General features: G+C 35.3%; 1 protein-coding gene across 3 annotated transcripts in view; it reads right to left on the bottom strand.

The window, feature by feature from the left end:
- The window catches only part of NBEA (neurobeachin), a 954039-nt gene that overhangs the window by 672717 nt on the left and 260334 nt on the right, over positions 1 to 20988 (bottom strand). For all 3 annotated transcript variants that reach the window (XM_080658500.1, XM_080658501.1, XM_080658502.1), the window contains one exon: positions 20225 to 20317. In XM_080658500.1, coding sequence (XP_080514626.1) covers positions 20225 to 20317 — 93 coding nt within the window. The remainder of the gene's footprint in view (positions 1 to 20224; positions 20318 to 20988) is intronic.

Raw genomic sequence — 20988 nt, 5'->3', positions numbered from 1 at the left:
AGGTGTTCTTATGCACATCCTTACCAACATTTGATATTGTCAAGATTTTAAAGTTTACCATCCTAATAGGCATTAAATGAAACTTTTTTATCTGCAAATTTAATTAAACTTATGGGGTGACATTGGTTAATAAGATTATGTAGGGTTCAAGTGTGCATTTCTAAGAAACATGTCCTGTATACTATATTGTGTGCCCACCACATAAAGTCAAATCATCTTCCATCACCCTATATTTTCCCCCTTTTACCTTTTACTATGTCTATATCCCTTTTCCCTCTTGTAAGTACCATACTATTGTCTGTGCCTATTAGTTTTTGTTTGTGTGTTTTTCTTGCTTGTTCATTTGTTACTTTAAGTTTTATATCCTATATGAGTGAAGGACCTATATACTGAATACTACAAGCATTATTAAAAGAGATTGAAAAAGACACAATGAAATGGAAAGATGTTCTGAATTCATAGACTGGAAGAATCAATTAGTTAAAATGTCCATATGACCCAATATACAAATTTAATGTAATACCCCTCAAAACCCCAGTAACATGTTTTATAGAAAGAGAACAAAAAAATCATCAGATTTATATGGAAACACAAAAGACCCAAATATAAAAAGCAATTCTCAGAAAAAGAACCAAGCCAGAGGTATCATGCTACCTAACTTCAAATTATTCTACAGAGCAATCATAATAAGAATAGAATGGTATTGGCAGAAAAACAGTAACACAGACTAATGGAACAGAATTGAGAGTCCAGAAATAAACATATACATGGGTAAATAATTATGACAAAGGAGCAAAATAATGTACAATGGAGAAAAGAAAGGCCCTGCAATGAACATTGCTGTGAAAATACTTGCTCTTTCTTGATTGCAATTGAAACTGAGTATCTTTCCATATATTTGCTGCCATTTTAGGTTTCCCCTCCTGGGAATTGACTGTTTATATTATTCATGCTCCTAACGTTTTTTTCTTTTTATTTGATCCCATAATCTTTGATATATTCAAGATACAAATCCACTGTATTCTAGATAAACCATAAATATCTTCTTTTACTCTGCAGCTTGTCTTTTCACTTTTTTACATATTTAATTTTTTTAAATTTTCTTTCCCCAAAGGAAAGAAAAGGCAGAATCACCAAGAAAGGAACTAAATGAAACAGAGGCATGCAATATGTCAGAAAAAGAATTCAGAGAAATGGTCATACAGATCGTATACCAGATGGATGAGAAAATCAACAAGCTATCCAAGAATCAAGAGGAAATCAATAATGATATAGCTACAATCAAAAACACGAAGAAAGGTTTCAATAGTAGACTAGGAGAAGCGGAGGATTGAATTAGTGAGTTAGAAAATAAGGTACAGAAAGAAGCCCAATCTGAACAGCAATGGAGAAAAAAAATTAAAATAGGAAAGCCTAAAGGAGCTTTGGGACAACATTAAACAAAGTAACATACATATAATAGGGGTGCCAGAAGGACAATAAGAGCAGCAAGGATTAGAGAACCCATTTGAAGAAATAATGACAGAAAACTTCCCTGATACGGAGAAGAAAAAAGTCACACAGGAAAGGAGAGTCCCAAATAAGATGAACCCAAAAAGACCCACACCAACACACAGTGTAATTACAATGGCAAACATTAAGGACAAAAAGAGAATCTTAAAGGCTGAAAGAGAGAGACAGAGAGTTACTTACAAAGGATCTCCCAACAGATTATTAAATAAATTTTCAACAGAAACACATCAGGCCAGAAGGGAATAGAATGAAGTATACAAACTGATGCAAAGCAAGGGACTGCATCCAAGAATACTCTATCCAGCAAGGCTATCAATCAAAATTGAAGCTGAAATCAGGAGCTTCACAGAAAAAAAAAAAAAATGGCTAAGGGAGTTTATCACTACCAGGCAGGCAATGCAATAATTCCTAAAGAGATTGTTGAAAAAGAAGAAATAGAAAGGGAAGAAGGAACACAGGCATAAAGAATATAAATGGCTACAAACAAGTACCTATCAATAATAATATTAAACATAAATGGATTAAATGCTCCAATCAAAAGACATTGAGTGACTGAATGGATAAGAAAACATGACCCAAACATGTATTTGGTGTCCACAAGAGACCCACCACAGAACAAGGATGCACAAAGACTGAAAGTGAAGGGATGGAAAAATATCTCTCAGGCAAACGGGAATGAAAAAAAAGCTGGGGTTATATCTGATAAAATAGACCTCAAAGTGAAGGCCATAACCAAAGACAAGGAAGGCCACTTCATAATTCTAAAGGGATCAATACAATCAGAAAATATAACTCTGGTAGACATATATGCATCCAATGCAGGAGCACCCAAATACATAAAAAAAACTTCTGGAAGATATCAAGGGAGAGATAGACAGCAATATGATCATTTGGGGACTTTAATACCCCACTGACAACACTAGATAAATCCTCTAGACAAAAAATCAGCAAAGAAACAGCAATCCTAAACGACTCACTAGATCAGATAGACTTAATCGACATCTTCAGCACATTCCACCAGAAAGCTACAAAATATACATTCTTCTCAAGTACACATGGGTCATTTTCAAAGATACACCACATATTTGGACACAGGCAAAGTCTCTCCATCAGAAAAGTGTGGTACATCTACACAATGAAATACTATGCTGCTGTAAAAAAGAAGGAATGCTCATCATTTGCAACAGCATGGATGGAACTTGAGAGCATTATGCTAACCAAAATAAGCCAGTCAGAAAAAGATAAATATCACATGATCTCACTCATTTGTGGAATATAAAGAACATCATAAAATGATGAACAAAAATAGATACAAAGAATCATTGAACAGTCAAACTTCAGTAGGAAGGCAGGAGAGGGTTGAGGGGGAGGGGTAAGAGATCAAGCAAAGGACTTGTGTGCATTCATATAAGCATAACCAATGGACACAGACACTAGGGAGGTGAGGGCATGTGCCAGGGGGTGGGGGAAGGCCAGGGGAGGTCAATGGTGGAAAAATGGAAACATATGTACTATTATTTATAATATTTTAAACAATTAAAAAATTAAAAAATAAAACATTTTAATTTTAGTGGTCAAATTTCTCAGCTTTTTCCAGGATGATTTGACTACTTATTGTTTCAGAAACATTTCCTTAATCCAAGGTAATTACACTATAATCCTACATTTTCTAAAAGTTTTTAATTTTGCGTTCAAAATTTTATTACCTTTATTGAGGTATAATATGTATAACATAAATTCACACATTTTACATGTTTACTAGAGTCCCGGTGCATGGATTCATGCATTCGTGGGGTCCCTCAGTCTGGCCTGCACGCTTTCGCAATTCGGGAACCCTTGGGTGATGTCGGACTGCCAGTTTTGGCCCGATTCCTGCAGGCCAGGCCGAGGGACCCCACCCGTGCACGAATCCATGCACCAGGCCTCTACTAACCATATAAGATCTCTGGTTAATCTCTTCCTGCCCTCCTCCCACCCCTCCTTGCATGAGATTCATCAGTCTGTTCCATTTTTCCATGGCTGGGCATTGAGTGTCTGCCCCCTGGTGGTCAGTGCACTTCATAGCTACTGGCCAAACCGTCAGACACTTAGCATATTAGCCTTTTATATATATATAGATAATTCAGTGCTTTCTTTCAATCCTTAAAGTATTTTATTATTTGCACAAGCATCATTATCCCATTTGTAACAGTTTAATCACCTTACTAAGTTCTCTTGTGCCCATTTGAAGTTAATCACAATTCCCATTGCTAACCCCACATAACCACTAATCTGAATTCTGGACATTTCATATATAAGTAATCATATAATATACAGTCTTTCCCATCGGGCTTTTATCATTTGGCATAATGTATTTAGACTCATTAATGTTATAACATACATCAGTAGTTTTATTTTAATTATGCAATATTATTCCACTTTGTGGACATATGGTATTTTGTTTATTCATTCACTAATTGATACATTTTGAATTCTTTCCAGTTTGGGCCTATTATCGATAATGATACTAAGAATATTCATGCATAAGTCTAGGTATGAACTTAATGTGTCATTTTTCTTGGGTAAATACATAATCATGGAAATGCCAAGATGTATGATATGTGTTAGATTTTTAAAGTCATAAGAAAACCCTATTGAACATGGTTAGAGCATTTTACATTCCCATGGATGAGGATTCAATAAATTGTTATATTTGTGGTTTTGCTTCTCTTCAAATCAAACTAATATTCCATTTTTATTTTATTCTGTTTTAATCTAATGATTCTTTAGAAGTGTGTTACTTACTATCCAAATATCTAGCAATTTCTGAAATCTCTTTCTATTGCTGATTTCTAAATTAATTCTGTTGTGGTCAAAGAACATATTTTGTTTTATCTCAATTATTTTAGGTTTACTGAAACTTGTTTGATGTTTTACTACCCAACCCCTAATATACCGGTATTCTGGAAAATGCAACATATATGCACTTGAAAAAAATTCTGCTGTCTTTAGGTGGACTGTCCTATAAATGTCAATGAATTGTTCAATACAACCTTGAACCCAGGTGGTAAAAATAGGCTTTCATTAATGTTATTGAAAGGAATGCTTTTAAGATTACATTCCTAAATAGGACTATGGTACATTAGAGGTAGTTATGTGTTATCAGGTTAAAAAATAATTTTCTATTTGCAACTTCCTAAAAATTTTTCTGACAAACAGGAACTGCATTTCATTAAATATTTTATACCATTATAATTATATGGCAATTCGTTAATGTGTTAATAAGTAAGTAATATTATAAGTTATCCTGATGTTAAACTACCCTTACATTCAGCATAAAACAGAAACTGGGGCAGAGGGGAGGTAGGGCAAACCACTTTTCTCCTTTTAATCTAAATATTTATGGCTATAAATTTCATCCAATGCCCCTTAGACCAACTGTCATAAGTGTAAACACAAAATTTTCAATATCTTTTGATTTTAAGTATTTTATAATTTGCAATAATTTTAGTTTTGTTATTTAAAATATGTGTACTTCCATTATCATAGTTTGATTTTTTAATTTTATTATTTTATTAATTAAATTTAATGGGGTGACATTGCTAATACGATTATATAGATTTCAAGTGAACAGTTCCATGATACATGATCTGTACATTGCATTGTGTGCCCACTGCCAACAGACAAATCATTTCTCGTCACCATATATTTGCTGCCTTTACCCTTTACTAACTATCCCCACACCCCACTTCCCTCTGGTATCCAACATACTGTTGTTTGTGTTTATGAGTTTCAGTTTTTATCACTGATTTGTTTAATTACACTGTGAGTAAGAAGTCATCTGGATGATAATAATTTATTGAAATTTATGGAGACAATTTTATGGCTTAATTTGAATACTTTTTACAGTTTTGTTTGTGCTGGAGAAAATGTATATGCTAATCAAGGCACTGGATTTTTTTTTTCATATTTATACTATTTGTTTTCTTATTGCTCTTTTTAAAAAAGGAACATGTTAAACTTTAAAACTCATTGTGATTTATCTTTAAAATTTAGCCAATTTTGTCACCTATGTTGTTAAGTGCATGTGCATTTGAAATTATTTTATCTTCCTGGTGAACTGTACCGTTATCATTAAACTAGAGGCCCGGTGCACAAAATTCATGCACTGTTGGGGGGAGGGGGGTTCCTCAACCCTGATTGTGAGAGGGCGCAGGGCAGGGGAGGGATGCAGGTTAGCCAGCCAGGGAGGGAACACGGGAGGGCTCCAGGGCGTATCCAGCCTGTCTCGCTCAGTACCAATTGGCCAGACCCAGCAGGAAGCTAACATACCAGTTGGAGCATCTGCCCCCCGGTGGACAGTGCACGTCATAGCAACTAGTAGACCACTATACTGTCCGCCCCCTGGTGGTCAGTGCACATCATAGCAATCAGTTAAGCGGCCGTAGCATATCACGCTTTCATCAGTTGAACAGACAATCTGACGACTGGACACAGCATATTAGGCTTTTATTATATAGGATGGTACCCCTCTTTAGCCTCATTAACTTAGTTGACTTAAAAGTTTATTTTAATACTAGAAGCCCAGTGCATGAAAATGCATGCACTGGAGGGGGGCCGTCCCTCAGCCCAGCCTGCCCCCTCTCACAGTCCGGGAGCCCCCAAGGGTGGGAAGCGACCCGGCAATCAGGGCAAGGCGACACCCCCATCACACCTCTGCTGCTGCCACTGCTGGCAGTGCAAGCCTCAGCCGGCCCTGGTTACCTGAGACTCAGGTGGCCCTGGGCAGCTGGGCAGCCACCATACAAGGCTTGCCTGCGCCTCGGGCCCACCCTGGGCAGCTTGGCAGCCAACAGCCGAGGCTTGCCGGCATCTTGGGGTGGCCCTAGGCAGCTGGGCAGCTGACATCCAAGGTTTGCCTGTGCCTCGGGCTGGCCCTGGGTGGCTGGGTGGCTGAGGGGACTGGGAGACTCCAGAGGCAGGCATGCGGAGCGGCCGGACCCGCCTGGGGGTGGGTCTGGCTGTGCTGTGTGCCTGACACCCTGGCGGGGCTGAGGGGATTGGGCACCGCCATCTTGTGGCTGTGGGTACCGCCATCTTTGAGGGCATGGCAGTCAATTAGCATATTCCCTCTTTATTAGATAGGATTGATCTACCACTTTTTATTACTTAGTATTTAAAATAATAATTTTATTGGGTTGAAAAACAAAACAAAAAACTCATAGACTCAAACTCAGACACGTTTGATGACTGCCAGATGAGAGGGGAGTTGGGAAAATGGGTGAAAAAGGTGAAGGAATTACAATGTACATATTGCCAGTTACAAAAATAATACTGGGACATAAAATATAGCATAGGAAATACATAGAGTCAATAATATTCCAATAACTATGCAGGGTGTCAGATGGGTACTAGACTTAATGAGGTAATCACTTTATAAATTATACTAGAGGCCTGGTGCATGGGATTCATGCACTGGTGGGGAGCGTGGCCTGTGGGGATCAGCCTGTGGTGGGAGCGCCGCTCATCCCAGCCAGCCGAGCAACTGTGGACCCACCCTCTGAGCAGCTGCTCCCAATGTGGAGACGAGCAGCTCTCCCACTGTGGGAGCGCACTGACCACCATGGGGCAGCTCCTGTATTGAGCGTCTGCCTCCTTGTGGACAGTGCACATCACAGCAACTGGTCAACTGGTCGTTCCACTGTAAACGTTGCTGAGCTTTTATATATATATACATAAATGTCTAGTAACTATGCTGTACACCTAAATCTATTACAATATTATATATCAACTGCAATCTTTTAAAAAAATAAAAATTTAAATGGTGACAATCAAAAGGCGCAGAGGAGTTTCACACCCAACCCATACCCTCTCTTATTTTTATTTTATTTTTTAATATATTTTTATTGATTTTTTTACAGAGAGGAAGGGAGAGGGATAGAGAGTTAGAAACATCGATGAGAGATAAACATCAATGAGCTGCCTCCTGCACACCCCCTCCTGGGGATGGGCCCGTAACCAAGGTACATGCTCTTGACAGGAATCAAATCTGTGACCCTTCCGTCTGCAGGCTGATCCTCTATCCACTGAGCCAAACTGGTTAGGGCCATACCCTCTCTTATTTCCCCCACTCCCCAAATAGGTAAACATTTTTGTTTTATTTGCCTATCAGCTTCCCCCCTCCACACACCCTTTTAAAATTGATTTTATTTTTTAGGGTAGTCTAGGGGTTCAGCAAAATTGAGCAGAGAGTATAAAGAAAGTTCCCATATATACCCTGAACTCACACATTCCATGTACTCACGGCTTCCACTCACTATCAACATCTCCCACCATCGTTGTACATTTGTTACAGTTGCCTATCAACTTTCTTTCACCCTTTTTCCAGTTTTTAAGGTGTAAAGCATCATGCTTTGATGTATATGTATATTATTAAATGATGACCACAGTAGTTTAATGAACATCCATCACCTTACATAGTTAGAATTTCCTTTTCTTGTGATAAAAACTTTAAGAATCCACTCTTTAGCAACTTTCAAATACACAATACAGTATTCTTTTTCTTTTATTATATTTTTACTATTTTCAAAAAGAGGAAAGGAGAGGGAGAGAGAGATAGAAACATCAATGATGAGAGATAATCATTAATCAGCTGAATCCTGCATGCTCCCTTCTGGGAATCCAACACACAACCCAGGTATGTGCCCTGAATGATATTGGAGCAGTGACCTCAACCACTACACCACACCAGCCAGGCTACAATACAGTATCTGTAACTGTAGTCACCAGGCTGAACATTATATCCCCAGAACTTATTTACCTTATAACTCAAAGCTTGTATCTTTTGAGTGAATTCACACATTTCTTCCACACCCCACTTACTGCCATCTGGAAACCACTTTTTACATTCTCTGTTTCTATGAATTTGGTTTATTTGATTTCCACATATAAGTGAAATCATACAATATTTGTTTTTCTCTGTCTGCCTTATTTCACTTAGCATAGTGTCCCAAGATCCATCCATGATGTCACAAATAGCAGGATTTCCTTAGTCTTTAGGCCTGAATAATATTCCACTTTAATATGGAGATATCTGTACCTTCAAGTTCATTGCAGCATTATTTACAAATAGCCAAGAAATATAAACAACCTAAGTGGCCATCAATGGATGAATGTATAAAAAAATAATGTAGACAATTAGGTTGTTCACTCCACTATTTATTAAGTATCCTTTTCCCCATTGTATATTCTTGGCTCCTTTGTCATATAATTGACCAAATATGCATGGGTTAATTTCTGGATCTGTTCTGTTCCACTGATCTGTGTCTGTTTGTATTTATGCAATACCACACTGTTTCATTACTAAATCTTTGATATATATAGTAAGTAGTGAAAGGTTTATAGTTGTTCACATGGTAAATAATACAATAATAAATAACACAAGAATAAACTCTGTGTTTCATGTAGTCACAACTCTAAACCTATTTTTATCCCACCCTATAGTTTAAAATCATGAAACGTGAAGGATGTCTTATTCTTTCTCAACATAGCTTTGGGTATTTGGAGTCTTTTGTGATTGCACACAAATTTTAGGATTGTTTGTTCTATTTAAAATGCCATTGCAATTTTGAAAGGAATTCCATTCAATCTGTGGATCACTTCAGGTAGTATGAACATGTTAACAACAGTTCCTCTATCTATGAAAATAGAGTATCTTCCCATTTATTTGTATCTTTTTCAAAAATTTTAGTCAATTTTTATAGCTTTCAGTGTACAGATCATTTTCCCCCTTGGTTAAATTTATTCCTCAGCATTTTGCTCTATGAAACCATTCATTTTTCTCCATATTTCTCAGCTTCATTTCCTAGTTTTCAACTTTTGTTTTCTCTTTTGGTGCTATATTCTAGGTCATTACTTCATTTCTAACTTCAAGTTCACCCATTATTTCTTAAGTTTTATGAATCTATTTAATATGTCCATGGAGTTGTCAATTTTAATCACTAACCTTTCACTCTAAAAGCTACTTTTATTTTTAAGCTTCAAAGTTTCTTTTAATATTATCTTGAATAATTTCTCCTATTATGATTAATCTTCATTTTTTGGCATTTGAGAATTTCCTTTTTGTGTGGTCGGTTATACTTCTGAAATAATATGGTTTATTTTATCCAGCATTTCTAAGATTTTAGTAGTACAAAGTGTTTCAGGATGTCATGTTTTGTCCATTATTTTTCTCCAATAATTCATATTCGTCACACACTCAATCACCTGTTTTCTACAATTTTATCTTTTCTCTCCCTTTGTATTTTTGATCCACACTTTTAGATCTTCCATCACACTATTTGAGTGAATTGCAGTTAGGCTAAAGAAGCAGAATATGACCTTGGTGCCCTACTTGAACCTCATATCCTGTTTTTAAAAATAAAATTCAAAGGTACCACCATAGCCTTCACCACTAGTTATATTTCAATGAGTACATAGTTTGATGGTTCTTTCTTTTCTCCTGTCTCTGGATGCTAGGCCCCTTCAGTGAGTTATTTCACACAGTTCAGGTCAGATCTCACTGTTGTGAATGTTACATGATGGGATCCCTGCAGGTGTGTTAAGGCAAAAGGCCATCTAAACACAGTGACCTGTAGTATAAAACTTAGCCTGCTGTAAGCCCTGGAGCCAACATGCTAGCACTCCAATATCGCTTGATGGTTAGGGAAGATTCATCCCACCATTTCAGGTACATCTCAGCTTTCTGGTGTCACTTACACAGAAGCCAACAATAACATTCCTGGGGAATGGAACGAAATAGAGGAGACAAATTGGGGGCCAGAGATTTCTGAGAGTAAAACACCTCTCAAGATTTTCTTTTTTACTCTTTACCTTAGTCCTCTACCATACTTCTTCAGCTGCTTGTGATTCCTGTGGGAGAGAAAATTCCTCACCAATTGTCTTGTTTTCTTTGCTAATACCCCAATTGCACACCAAAACTCTTTTGTACTGAGGAGCACACAGAAATTAACATTTGCCTTAAGAGAGCCAAACAGCTTGGAGTTGAGAGTAGGTGGGAAGAAAGCTTCATCACAACTGTCATACTCCCAGAATCTACATCATTACTTTTTTGTTGATAACTGGCTATGCCAAAATACTGAACTAATTTCAACTAGTCCAAAAATAAACAAATAAACAAACCATTAAGTTAAACAAATGTCTACAAAGGCTTAAAACTAACTAATATAGACAGCAAGTTGATTCATTTAACAATCAATGATACATTTTATTTATTTTTAATTTTTATTGCTTTTTAGAGAGAAAGAAGGGGAAAGGGAGAGAAAGAGAAACATCAAGAGCATAACATTGACTGGTTACCTCCTGCACACCCCTTTCCAGGGATCGAGTCTACAACCCAGATATGTCCCCTGACCTGGAATCAAACCTGTAACTATACATGGGACGATGCCCAACCAACTGAGCAACACAGGCCAGGGCAACAATACATTTTATAGTGTGATCATATTAAAGAATTCACCCAGAAATTATAGTGTTTATAGTTAAGACTTTAGACAAATATATTTGGTTGAGAATTTTTATTTCCTCCATGAAAATTCAATAATGTGTTTTAAATTGTTATAAAACAAAATAATCATAGCTGTATTATGATAGACCATTTTAAAAATATTTTTTTAAATTTTCAATTATAGTTGACATACAATATTAAAATAGTTTCTGGTATAGAACATAGTGATTAGACATTTATATAATGTACAAAATGACCACCCCAAAGTCCAGTACACTCCTGACACCATACACAGTTACAACAATATTACTGACTACATCCTTTATGCCGTACTTTGCATCCCTAAGACTATTTTGTAACTACCAATTTGCACTTCATAATCTTTTCACCTTTTTCACATAATCCCCCAAACTCCTCTCATCTGGCAGCTATTCATTTGTTCTCTGTATCTATAGGTCTGCTTCTATCTTGTATTTTTGTTTGTGTTGTTTTTTATATTCTACATATAGTAAAATAATATAGCATTTGTCTTTCTATACCTGACTTACTTCACTTAGAATAATAAATACCCTCTAGATCCCATCCATGTTGTTGCAAATGGCAAAATTTCATTATTTTTTACGGCAGAGTAATATTACATTATATATATGTACCACTCCTTTAGCCATTCATCTATCAATGGATACCTGGGTTGTGCCCATATCTTGGCTATTATAAATAATGATGCAATGAAGACAGGAGTGCATGGATCTTTTGAATTACTATTTTGAATTTCTTCCTATAAATACCCAGAAGTAGAATTGCTGGGTCATATGGTAGTTCTATTTTTAATTTTTTTGATGAATCTCCATATTGTTTTCCATAGCACCTGAAGCAATTTACAATCCCATCTACAGTGCACAAAGGTTCCTTTTGGTCCACATCCTCCCCAACAATTAGTGTTTGTTGATTTACTGATGATAGCCATTGTGAAATATGTAAGGTAATACCTAATTGTGGTTTTAATTTCCATTTCCCTGATGACTAGTAACTTTGAGCATTTTTTCATATGTCTTTTCGTAATCTGTAGGTCCCTTTTGGAGAAAGTCCTACTTATTTCCTCTGCCCATTTTTTCAATTGTACTATTTGGATTATTTGGTGTTAAGTTGTATCAGTTCTTTATATATTTTGGGTATTAACCGCTAGTGCATGCATCATTGGGGAATATTTTCTCCCATTCTGTAGGATGGCTTTTCATTTTTTTTTGGTGATATTCATCACTATGCAAAACTTTTTAGTTTCATATACTCCCACTTGTTTATTTTTCATTTTGTTTCCCTTGACCAAGAAGACATATCCTAAAACATATTACTGAGAGCAATAACAAAGAGTATACTGCTTACAATTTCTATTAGAAGTTTTATGGTTTTGGGTTTACTTTTAAGCCTTTAATCCATTTTGAATTTATTCTTGCATATGGTGTAAAGAGTGGTCTAGTTTTATTTTTTTTGCATGTTTACCATTTATTAAAGAGACTGTCTATAACTCCATTGTGTATTATTGCCTTCTTTGTCATACATTAACTGATCATAATGGTGTGGCTTAATTTCTCTATTTTGTTCCAATAATCGCTATGTCTGTTTTTAGGCCAATACCATTCTGTTTTTATTACTATGGTCCTGTAGTATAGTTTGATATCAGGAAGTATGATTCCTCCAACTTTGCTCTTCTTTCCCAAGACTAGTGTGACTATTTGGGATCTTTTATAGATCCACATAAATTTTTGGAATATTTGTTCTACTTATGTGAAATATGCCATTGGTATCTTGATAGGAATTGCACTGAATCTATAGATTGCTTTAGGTAGTACAGATATTTTAAATATGTTAATTCTTCCTGTCCATAAGCATGATATTCTTCCATTTATTTGTACTTTTTTCAATTTCTTTCTTCAATATCTTATAGTTTTCTAAGTACAGGTTTTTTACCACCTTCCTTAAATTTATTCCAAGGTATTTTATTCTTTTTGATGCAATTATAAATGGGTTTTTCTCAATATCTGGTATTTTATTGGTGATTTCTAAATATAAATACTGTATCCTGCAACTATACTGAAATCATTTATTCTAACGGGTTTTTGGTGAAATCTTTAGAATTCTCTCTATAAAGTATCATATCATCTACAAATAATGGCTGTTTTATTTGTTCCTTTAAATTCTAATGCCTTTTATTTATTTTTATTTTCCGATTGCTGTTGCTAGGTGATGAAAGTGTACATCCTAGTTTTGCCCCTCATCTTAAAGAAAAAGCTTTCAACTTTTCACCAGAGTATGATACTGGCTGCAGATATGTCATATATAGCCTTTATAATATTGAGGCATGTTCACTATAGCCCCACTTTCCTATGAGTTTTTACTGTAAACATATGTTGGATATAGTAAAATACTTTTTCTGAATCTACTGACATGAGTGCATGATTTTTATACTTCATTTTGTTAATGAGGTATATCCCATTAATTGACTTGTGTATATTGTACCAACCTTGCATTCCGGAAATTATTCTCACTTGACTATGGTGTATATTCTTTTTAATATATTGCTGAATTCGAATTGCTAACATTTTGTTGAGAATTTTTCCATCTACTATGCTCATCAGGGATAATGGCCTTTCTCTTCTCCTTTTGGTAACCCTATGATGCAAATGCTGATATGCTTGATGTTGCCACAGAGGCCCCTTCCTCTATCCTCATTTTTTAAAATTATTTTTCTTTTCCTGTGTTGACTGTTTTCTGCCACTTTGTCTTCCAGATTGTTGACTAGAAACTCTACTCCATGTAATATGATATTAATTCCCTGTAATATATCCTTCATTTCAGTATTCTTTACTCCTGACTATAGTTTTATATGTTTCTATCTCTTTATGATTTTTTGTCTCTATGTTAGATTTCTCACTCAGTTCATCTATTATTTCCATAAATTCATTGAGCATCCTTGTAACCAGTGTTTTCAACTCTGTATTAGGTACACTGCCTGCCTTCATTTCACTTAATTCCTTTTCTGGAGTTTTGTCTTGTTCTTTCATTTGAGATATGTTTCTTTGTCTCCTCATTTTGGCTGCATCCCTGTGTTCATTTCTATTTATTAGATATATCTGTTATGTCTCCCAGGCTCAGCAAAGTGGCTATATATAGTAGGTTTCCAGCAGCACACTCTCCCTGATCACCTGAGCTGGTGCTCCAGAAGTGTCCCTTGTGTGGGTTATATGTGCCCTCCTGTTGTAGGTAAGCCTTGATTGTTGTTGGCACATCAGTAGGTAGAACTGACCTTCAATCTTACCGGTTATGAAGGCTGCTATAGTAGACAAGATGTTCTGTGGGTGCTGACCTGATAAGTAGGAGTCACTTTAACAGGGTTTGGTGCCAACAGAATCTGCCTTTTAGATGTGTCATTTGTGGACCTGGGTGGGCAGTGCTATAGTTTGGTAAAATGCCAGCAACCATGTGGTGTTGTTGTGGAGCCTCTGGGAAGGCTCCAGTGCAATCTAATGTCCACCACTTGTATCCACCTTGGGGCTGCTTGGTAGGAGCTAGAAAGTGAGCTGTGTTTGGTTGTCACTGGTGCTGGTCTTGGAGGCACTTGTGAGAGACTATGCTATGAATTGAGGCCAGCTGCCACTAGCACAGAGCTTTGGGCCCTTTGGTGGGTACCATGATGTGACCTGAGACAAGCTGCCACTTTTGCCAAGCTTGTCACTGCTTAGTTGAAGCTCTGTTCCAAGCTAAGGCTGGCTGCCATTTATGCCAGGCTTGGAACAACTTGATGGAATCTACAATGCAAGTTGAGACCAGTTGCCACTTTGTGCCTCGCTTGGAGCTGCTTAGCAAGAGGGTGAGGGCATGGCCAGGCTAGCTGTTGCTTCTTTGGGATTTGTGGACCTTTAAAAGATTTTGGGAAAGTCTGCAGCATGATCCCAGGCAGGCTGCTGGTATGGAAAAGCCATTGAAAGAGGTTTCGACCCAGTGTATCAGTTGTGTGTGGCCAGGTCGCAGGAAATCACCAGCACATGGTGAACAACGTTAGCTCAGATTTGATCCCAGCTTGAGCCTGCAAGCTTGGTGGGGGGAAAGTTCAACAAAGTAATAATGATGCCTGCCAGCACTTTTGTCCCTGAAGAAAGCTACCCCAATCCGTGCCTCTCCAGCCTTCATGCTGAAGTTAATCAATTCAGTTCCTCCCTGTATTTATGTCTCTGGTGCTTTTCAAGCTGCTGCCTCTGAACTGAAGCTTAAAATGAGTGAGTTTGTGAATGAGAGGCAATGTGTGCACCCCTCAAAAGAATCAACTTGGTCTCTAGCAGCCCTCAATCTTACTCAGATGCTATCCCTGCTGGTTTTCAGTCAGATGATAATAAGGATTCCTCTTCCCAACACTGCTTGTTTGGTCTGAAGAGCTACATTTGGGGCTGGGACCACTCATTTCTCAGGTGAAAACAATGCAGCCAATATACCTCTTCTGATTCTTACCACACTATGGGTGTGTGACCTCTCTGTTCTATGTCTCCATCTCTCCTACCAGTCTCCAAGTGGCTTCTTCTTTGTCTCCTTATAGAAATTTATTTCAGTTAGTCCTCAGGTGGTTTCAGTAATGGCTGTTCTATAATATAGTTGTGATTTTGATGCAGTTGTGGGAGGTGGAGGGCACAGAAATCACCTACTCTGTCATCTTGATCAGAAGTCCCCTGTAGCTTTAGAATTTGGGCATTTTGAACATGTATTTGATCCATTTCTTAGAATTCTCTTTTGAGGACAACCATAATCAGACCATCTCCGTGAAGCAACATTTTATTTTAATAGTCAAGCATATATCCAAGTTAGGGTTCTAAAATTTATATACATGTATTTTGTTTTGGAAACTTTTAAATTTTATAGAAAAGTTAAACAACAGTACAGAGTGTTCCTACCTAGTAGTCACCCAACTTCTTTATAACATAGTACACATGTGAAAACTAAGAAATCAACAGAGGTATATTATCAACTAACCTACAGATTTTATTTATATTTCAACAGTTTTCCTTCATGTGTTTTTCTATTCAGGATCCAATACATGATAGCACCTTTCATTTAATCATCATATATCCTTACTAGTATACTCCTTTGATGTGTGGGAGTTTCCTGTTATTTCTTTGCCATGCCCTTCAACAGTTTTGAGGACTGGTCAAATGTTTTATAGAATGTATCTCAAAATTTGGGGCTGTATGAGGCTTTCTCTGGATTATATTAGGGTTATTTATTTTTTAGAAGAATAACACAAAGGTGAAGTATATGACTGTTGATATTACCCTTAATAAATAGTGAAAATCACTGCCAGGTTTTATCATTCTTTGAAAGAAAGCTAGTAAATTTACCCAGTACTCATGAAGAGAAGACTTAAGTTCCATCTTCAGGTGGGAAAATTTGTAGCATATATTATTTGAAACAAACTTCTCAATTGTAATGATAGATGCCAAACCTATTTCTAGTTCAGTTAACAATTACAGTATATGATATCTCACAACCTATATTCCAGGCACTTGACATAAATTATATGCTATCTATTATAAAGGACCAATCCACACAGACTTCAGTTTAGCTTCATTTCTGAACCCCAGTCAGATTCTCTGTTAGACAAACAATTCCTCCATATACAACTAAGATGCTGAGCTTAGGTAGTATCTCATTTTTTAGCAGTTTTAAAGATTATTCTTTTTAGATTTTTAGGTATGTAATAAAACCACCTATAAATAATGATACCTATTTTCTCCTCCCTAATAATTGGGTGTTGTATTTGTTTCAAATCTTGAACAAGTAATGATTAGATTATTGTATGAAAGCTGCCAGTATTTCACGTTTATTTGATATCAACTATTTAAGATCAATATTTTATCATACATAAAGAAATGTTCTGATTTTATCCAAACTAAATGTTAAATTGTACCTATTACCTTTTGCTAACTGTTCAAATTACCACATGGCAGTATACTATAATTAACCACTTTATATCTGCTCTCACTGAGTCTAAAACCAAATGAGGAAGCACAGTGGTTTTATTCATTTATAGAACAAAAAATGAGCTTCAAGGATGTTTCCAAGACCAATAAAAAGATATACAGGTAGGTCTTCAGCTATATATTATAATTTTTAAAGTTATTTTCTAAAACTTCTGTAATTGCAGTGTATATTTTCTCTTTGACACAAATATTGTATAATAAATTTTAAATTTCTAAGTACATTTTTTGGTTCCAGACTGTTACTATTTTCTAATGTTATTGCATATTAATCCGATAATCTTAATCTTTCCTGTTTTATTTCTATGTCTTGAAATTTTTCTCTAATGTCTACTACATTACTTCAAATTTTTATATATGCTCCTTGGGCACTTCAAGTCGTAGTCCTCATTAACAAGATATAGAGTTCAAACTATTAATCAGATTTCTGTTATTATTTATATTACTTTCTCTCTACACTTGTTTTGAACCAAGATCAATAAATTAAAGTTTGTCTTAATGTTTAAACTTAGTATTTGTCCACTTCCCCTTTCATTTCTGTTTCATGAAGGTTTCACCCTTTGATAATTTAAAGTATCCCTCTTTATATTGTTTGTTGCTTTTTGTCTTTTAGAATTTTTCCAATATTAAGTCATGATTACTTCTTTTTATCATTTGTATTTATGTGGTATACCTTTACTCATCCTTTTATTTTCAGCATTTCTCTAATTCACTTTGATTTTAGGATGTTTATTGAATACAGAACTGCAATTTTTCTCTTTAATCTTTTGAAAGCTTCACAGTTTTATTGAACTGCTTATCTTTGTAACTATAAAGGAATCAGAGGTCCTCTATATTTTCCTAATATAAGCAATGATAATCATATTTACTCTTAATTTTTTCTCTCTTTTGTCATCAAATTTAGCCAATAAGCCTATATTTCTACTATTTCATTTGTCAGCTTACATGGATATCATTTGACTCTTTGGATCTACTCCACTTTCTATATTTCCTCAGTCATTTCCTAATTTATTATAATTGTACCATTTCTAAATTATTAGATCATATAAAAAGTAAATTCTGGTCTGCAACTCTAATTCGAACATTTGTTTTAATCTTGCTTTTACTGTTAAATTAATGCATTACTCTCCAATAGTCCTTAGCTGTAGTCTGCCTAACTGGCTGGACTTCATTTCTTGCCCCAGAAATTTCCTGAATTATTATTCAGAAAAACACAATTACTTGTAGTTCAAAATTGTTTGTCAGCACCCTTTTTGCTTCAAGTATCCTTCGTCTCACATTTTCTTCATTTCAGTACCTTATGGTTGGAGCTTTACGTTACCTGTATTGAAGGTTGTTGTAGAAAAGTTAAGGCAAGACTCAGTTTATTTTTTCTCCTTATTTGCATACTGCAAAGTATTCTTTACTTATATTTAAATCCAATAGTATACTTTTGTGCTGATCATTCAAGAAATTTTCCCTGATAAACAGTATGACCTTTGGTACAGATGGCAAAATCTTGTATTAGGATTGCACTAAATTATAGCTGTATATATTTGTTTAGTCCAGTGTCCCAATTTTCTTACTTGAAAATGCCATTTATGCTATTGTTGGAACTTCTGCGCTTTCAACTTTAATAATTTTCTCTGTAATCCTTTAATCTTATCAATACATATTATTTGCTCTGTTTCCAATTTCATCTTCTCTGTATCTTAGTATGCTATCCACACAATTAATTTTCCTTGACCTTCTTCTGATTTCATTTTTATTTGTGTGAAAGATTTTATCCTTTAATTTTTTCCCAAAGTTATGTAAGCTTGTGGTTCAATACTTCCATGTTATCCTACCATTTCTTTCAACTTCTTGAAATTCTGTTAGTAGTTGTCCTTCCTCAGAAGCAAATAATTTATTTCTTATTTTTTTAAACATATTGTAAAATTTCTAATCACAATTATGTACTTGATAGCAATTTTTTCACATTTCTATTTTTAAATGTGCTTTCTTTACAAGTTTCAAGAGATGCATCTTGGTTAGAATCTTTTATTAATATCTCCTAATCGATTTCTTTAAATAAACAACCCTTTTCTCTTAATACTAAAGTATATATGTTTCTCATTCTCAGTAATCTATATACTGCTCCCTCATAAACAGGTAACTTTTTCCTACAATCTGGTTACACTGAATTAGTCATTGTATCATTGCTATCTTTATTCCCCCTTACTTAAATATTGTTTTGATACCAAAACGAAAATAATATCTCTTACCAGGATTTTGTGCAGTTTTCATCAGTGTTATCAGTAAACTCCTGGTAAATTTAAACACTAAAAAGAACTGCCAAAGTAAGGTTCTGACAGAAATCCCACTTGGCAATCGTATATAATAAAGGTGTAATATGCAAATGGTTGTTACACGGTGAAGCATAATGACCGAGTAACGACCAGATCATGGATCAGCAGGAGGGTGGGGCAGTGAGCTACAAGTGGGCAGCAGAGAGCTACAGGAGGGGGCAGGGCAGCAAGCTACAGGAGGGCAGGGCCGAGGGCAGAGAGCTACTGGAGGGCTGCAGCGAGCTACTGGCAAGCTACTGGCACAGGGATTTGTGTGCAGGGCTACTAGTATTTTCAATAAAAGCACTAATTTTGGCTGGTTCATTTGCATAGAAAATGGATTTTAAAAAAGAGTAATCATACAGTGGTCAAAACAGTGTAAAAAAAACTTATTGTATCAGCAGGTGACTTTTAAAGTAGCTGACTTCTGGACTTTGGGGAAAAAATATATTTTAGGACTTTTAAATCACAAAAGTGATCAATAAGGCTAATGCCAATAAAGCCCAATGTACCAAAATAATAAAATATTGACTTAGCATGTAAGCAAAGAAACAGCTCTAAGGAAATTTTAATATATATGATACAAGTAAATTTTCATTGAAATCCTATCCATATGTGCTTTACTTTATTTGATGAAATATTTTATTATATCCTCAACATGAACAATATTTTTTCAGCAAGCATATAGGAATACACTATGTTACTGAAATTGTAATCTTTGTTATATAATCTACTATTAATAAATATTGTCTTATAAAATATTTTTACAACTTTTACCATAAGCTATTTCCATTGTAAGATTATTCCAGTCAGATTGCATGTAAAATTAGATACAAATGGAGTAAAAATACAATTTCAGTAGACATTTCTATTATTCATTATAAAAAACTTCTACTTACTTGTGACCTAAATGCTTCAGAAAGTATCCCAAAACCTTCAGAGCTTGAACCCAAATACTTTCACTTTTTGAAGCCAATAATTTGTAGATTACCCTAAAAAATATAGAAACCAATGACCTTTTAAACTTCTATAAGTACTGAAAATATAAGCACTGTATCTTTTACAATTAAACTACACATATGTAAATTATAAAATACCACTCAGGATTTCAAATTCTTGGAAAAAAGAAAAATTAGCACATTTTATTAATTTTTATTTAAACTTGACCTTCAAAAGTATATTAACAAAAAACTATGTCTCACTTGTTTACATAATTACTTTAAATCTTCATAAATAAAGTTAATCTTCAAAGTCCTTTGCTTTGTCCTCTTGCCCTGACAATTTTCATCTATATTATTGCCATTGCACTGCCACTGCCCTAACTCATCATCCCTAACACTGATGAATATAATAATTGCTCTAATGATCTCACTACAATTTTGTTCCTCTCCAACTCTTTTCCACACAGTTGACTATATTTTACAAAATGGAAATCTGAGTAAATAAGTTCCCCATTAAAAATTCGTTAACTTTCATCAACAACAGAACAAAATCTAAATTTAGCATGCTATGGACCTTCCAATCCTGGCCACTATTCTAGCTCTTGATCCTAAACTCATTAATTTTCTTGTGCTCACTTTGGCTGAATTATTCCATACTCCCATTTTCCTGCAAAAAAACAAATTGCTCTTCCCACTTCTTGAAATGTCTTTATTTTTTTTAA

Source organism: Plecotus auritus (genome assembly GCF_963455305.1).
Source record: "Plecotus auritus genome assembly, chromosome: 3".
Lineage (NCBI taxonomy): Eukaryota > Metazoa > Chordata > Mammalia > Chiroptera > Vespertilionidae > Plecotus > Plecotus auritus.
The sequence above is the reverse complement of the archived record's forward strand: the minus strand, read 5'-3'. Positions and strand labels throughout refer to the sequence as shown.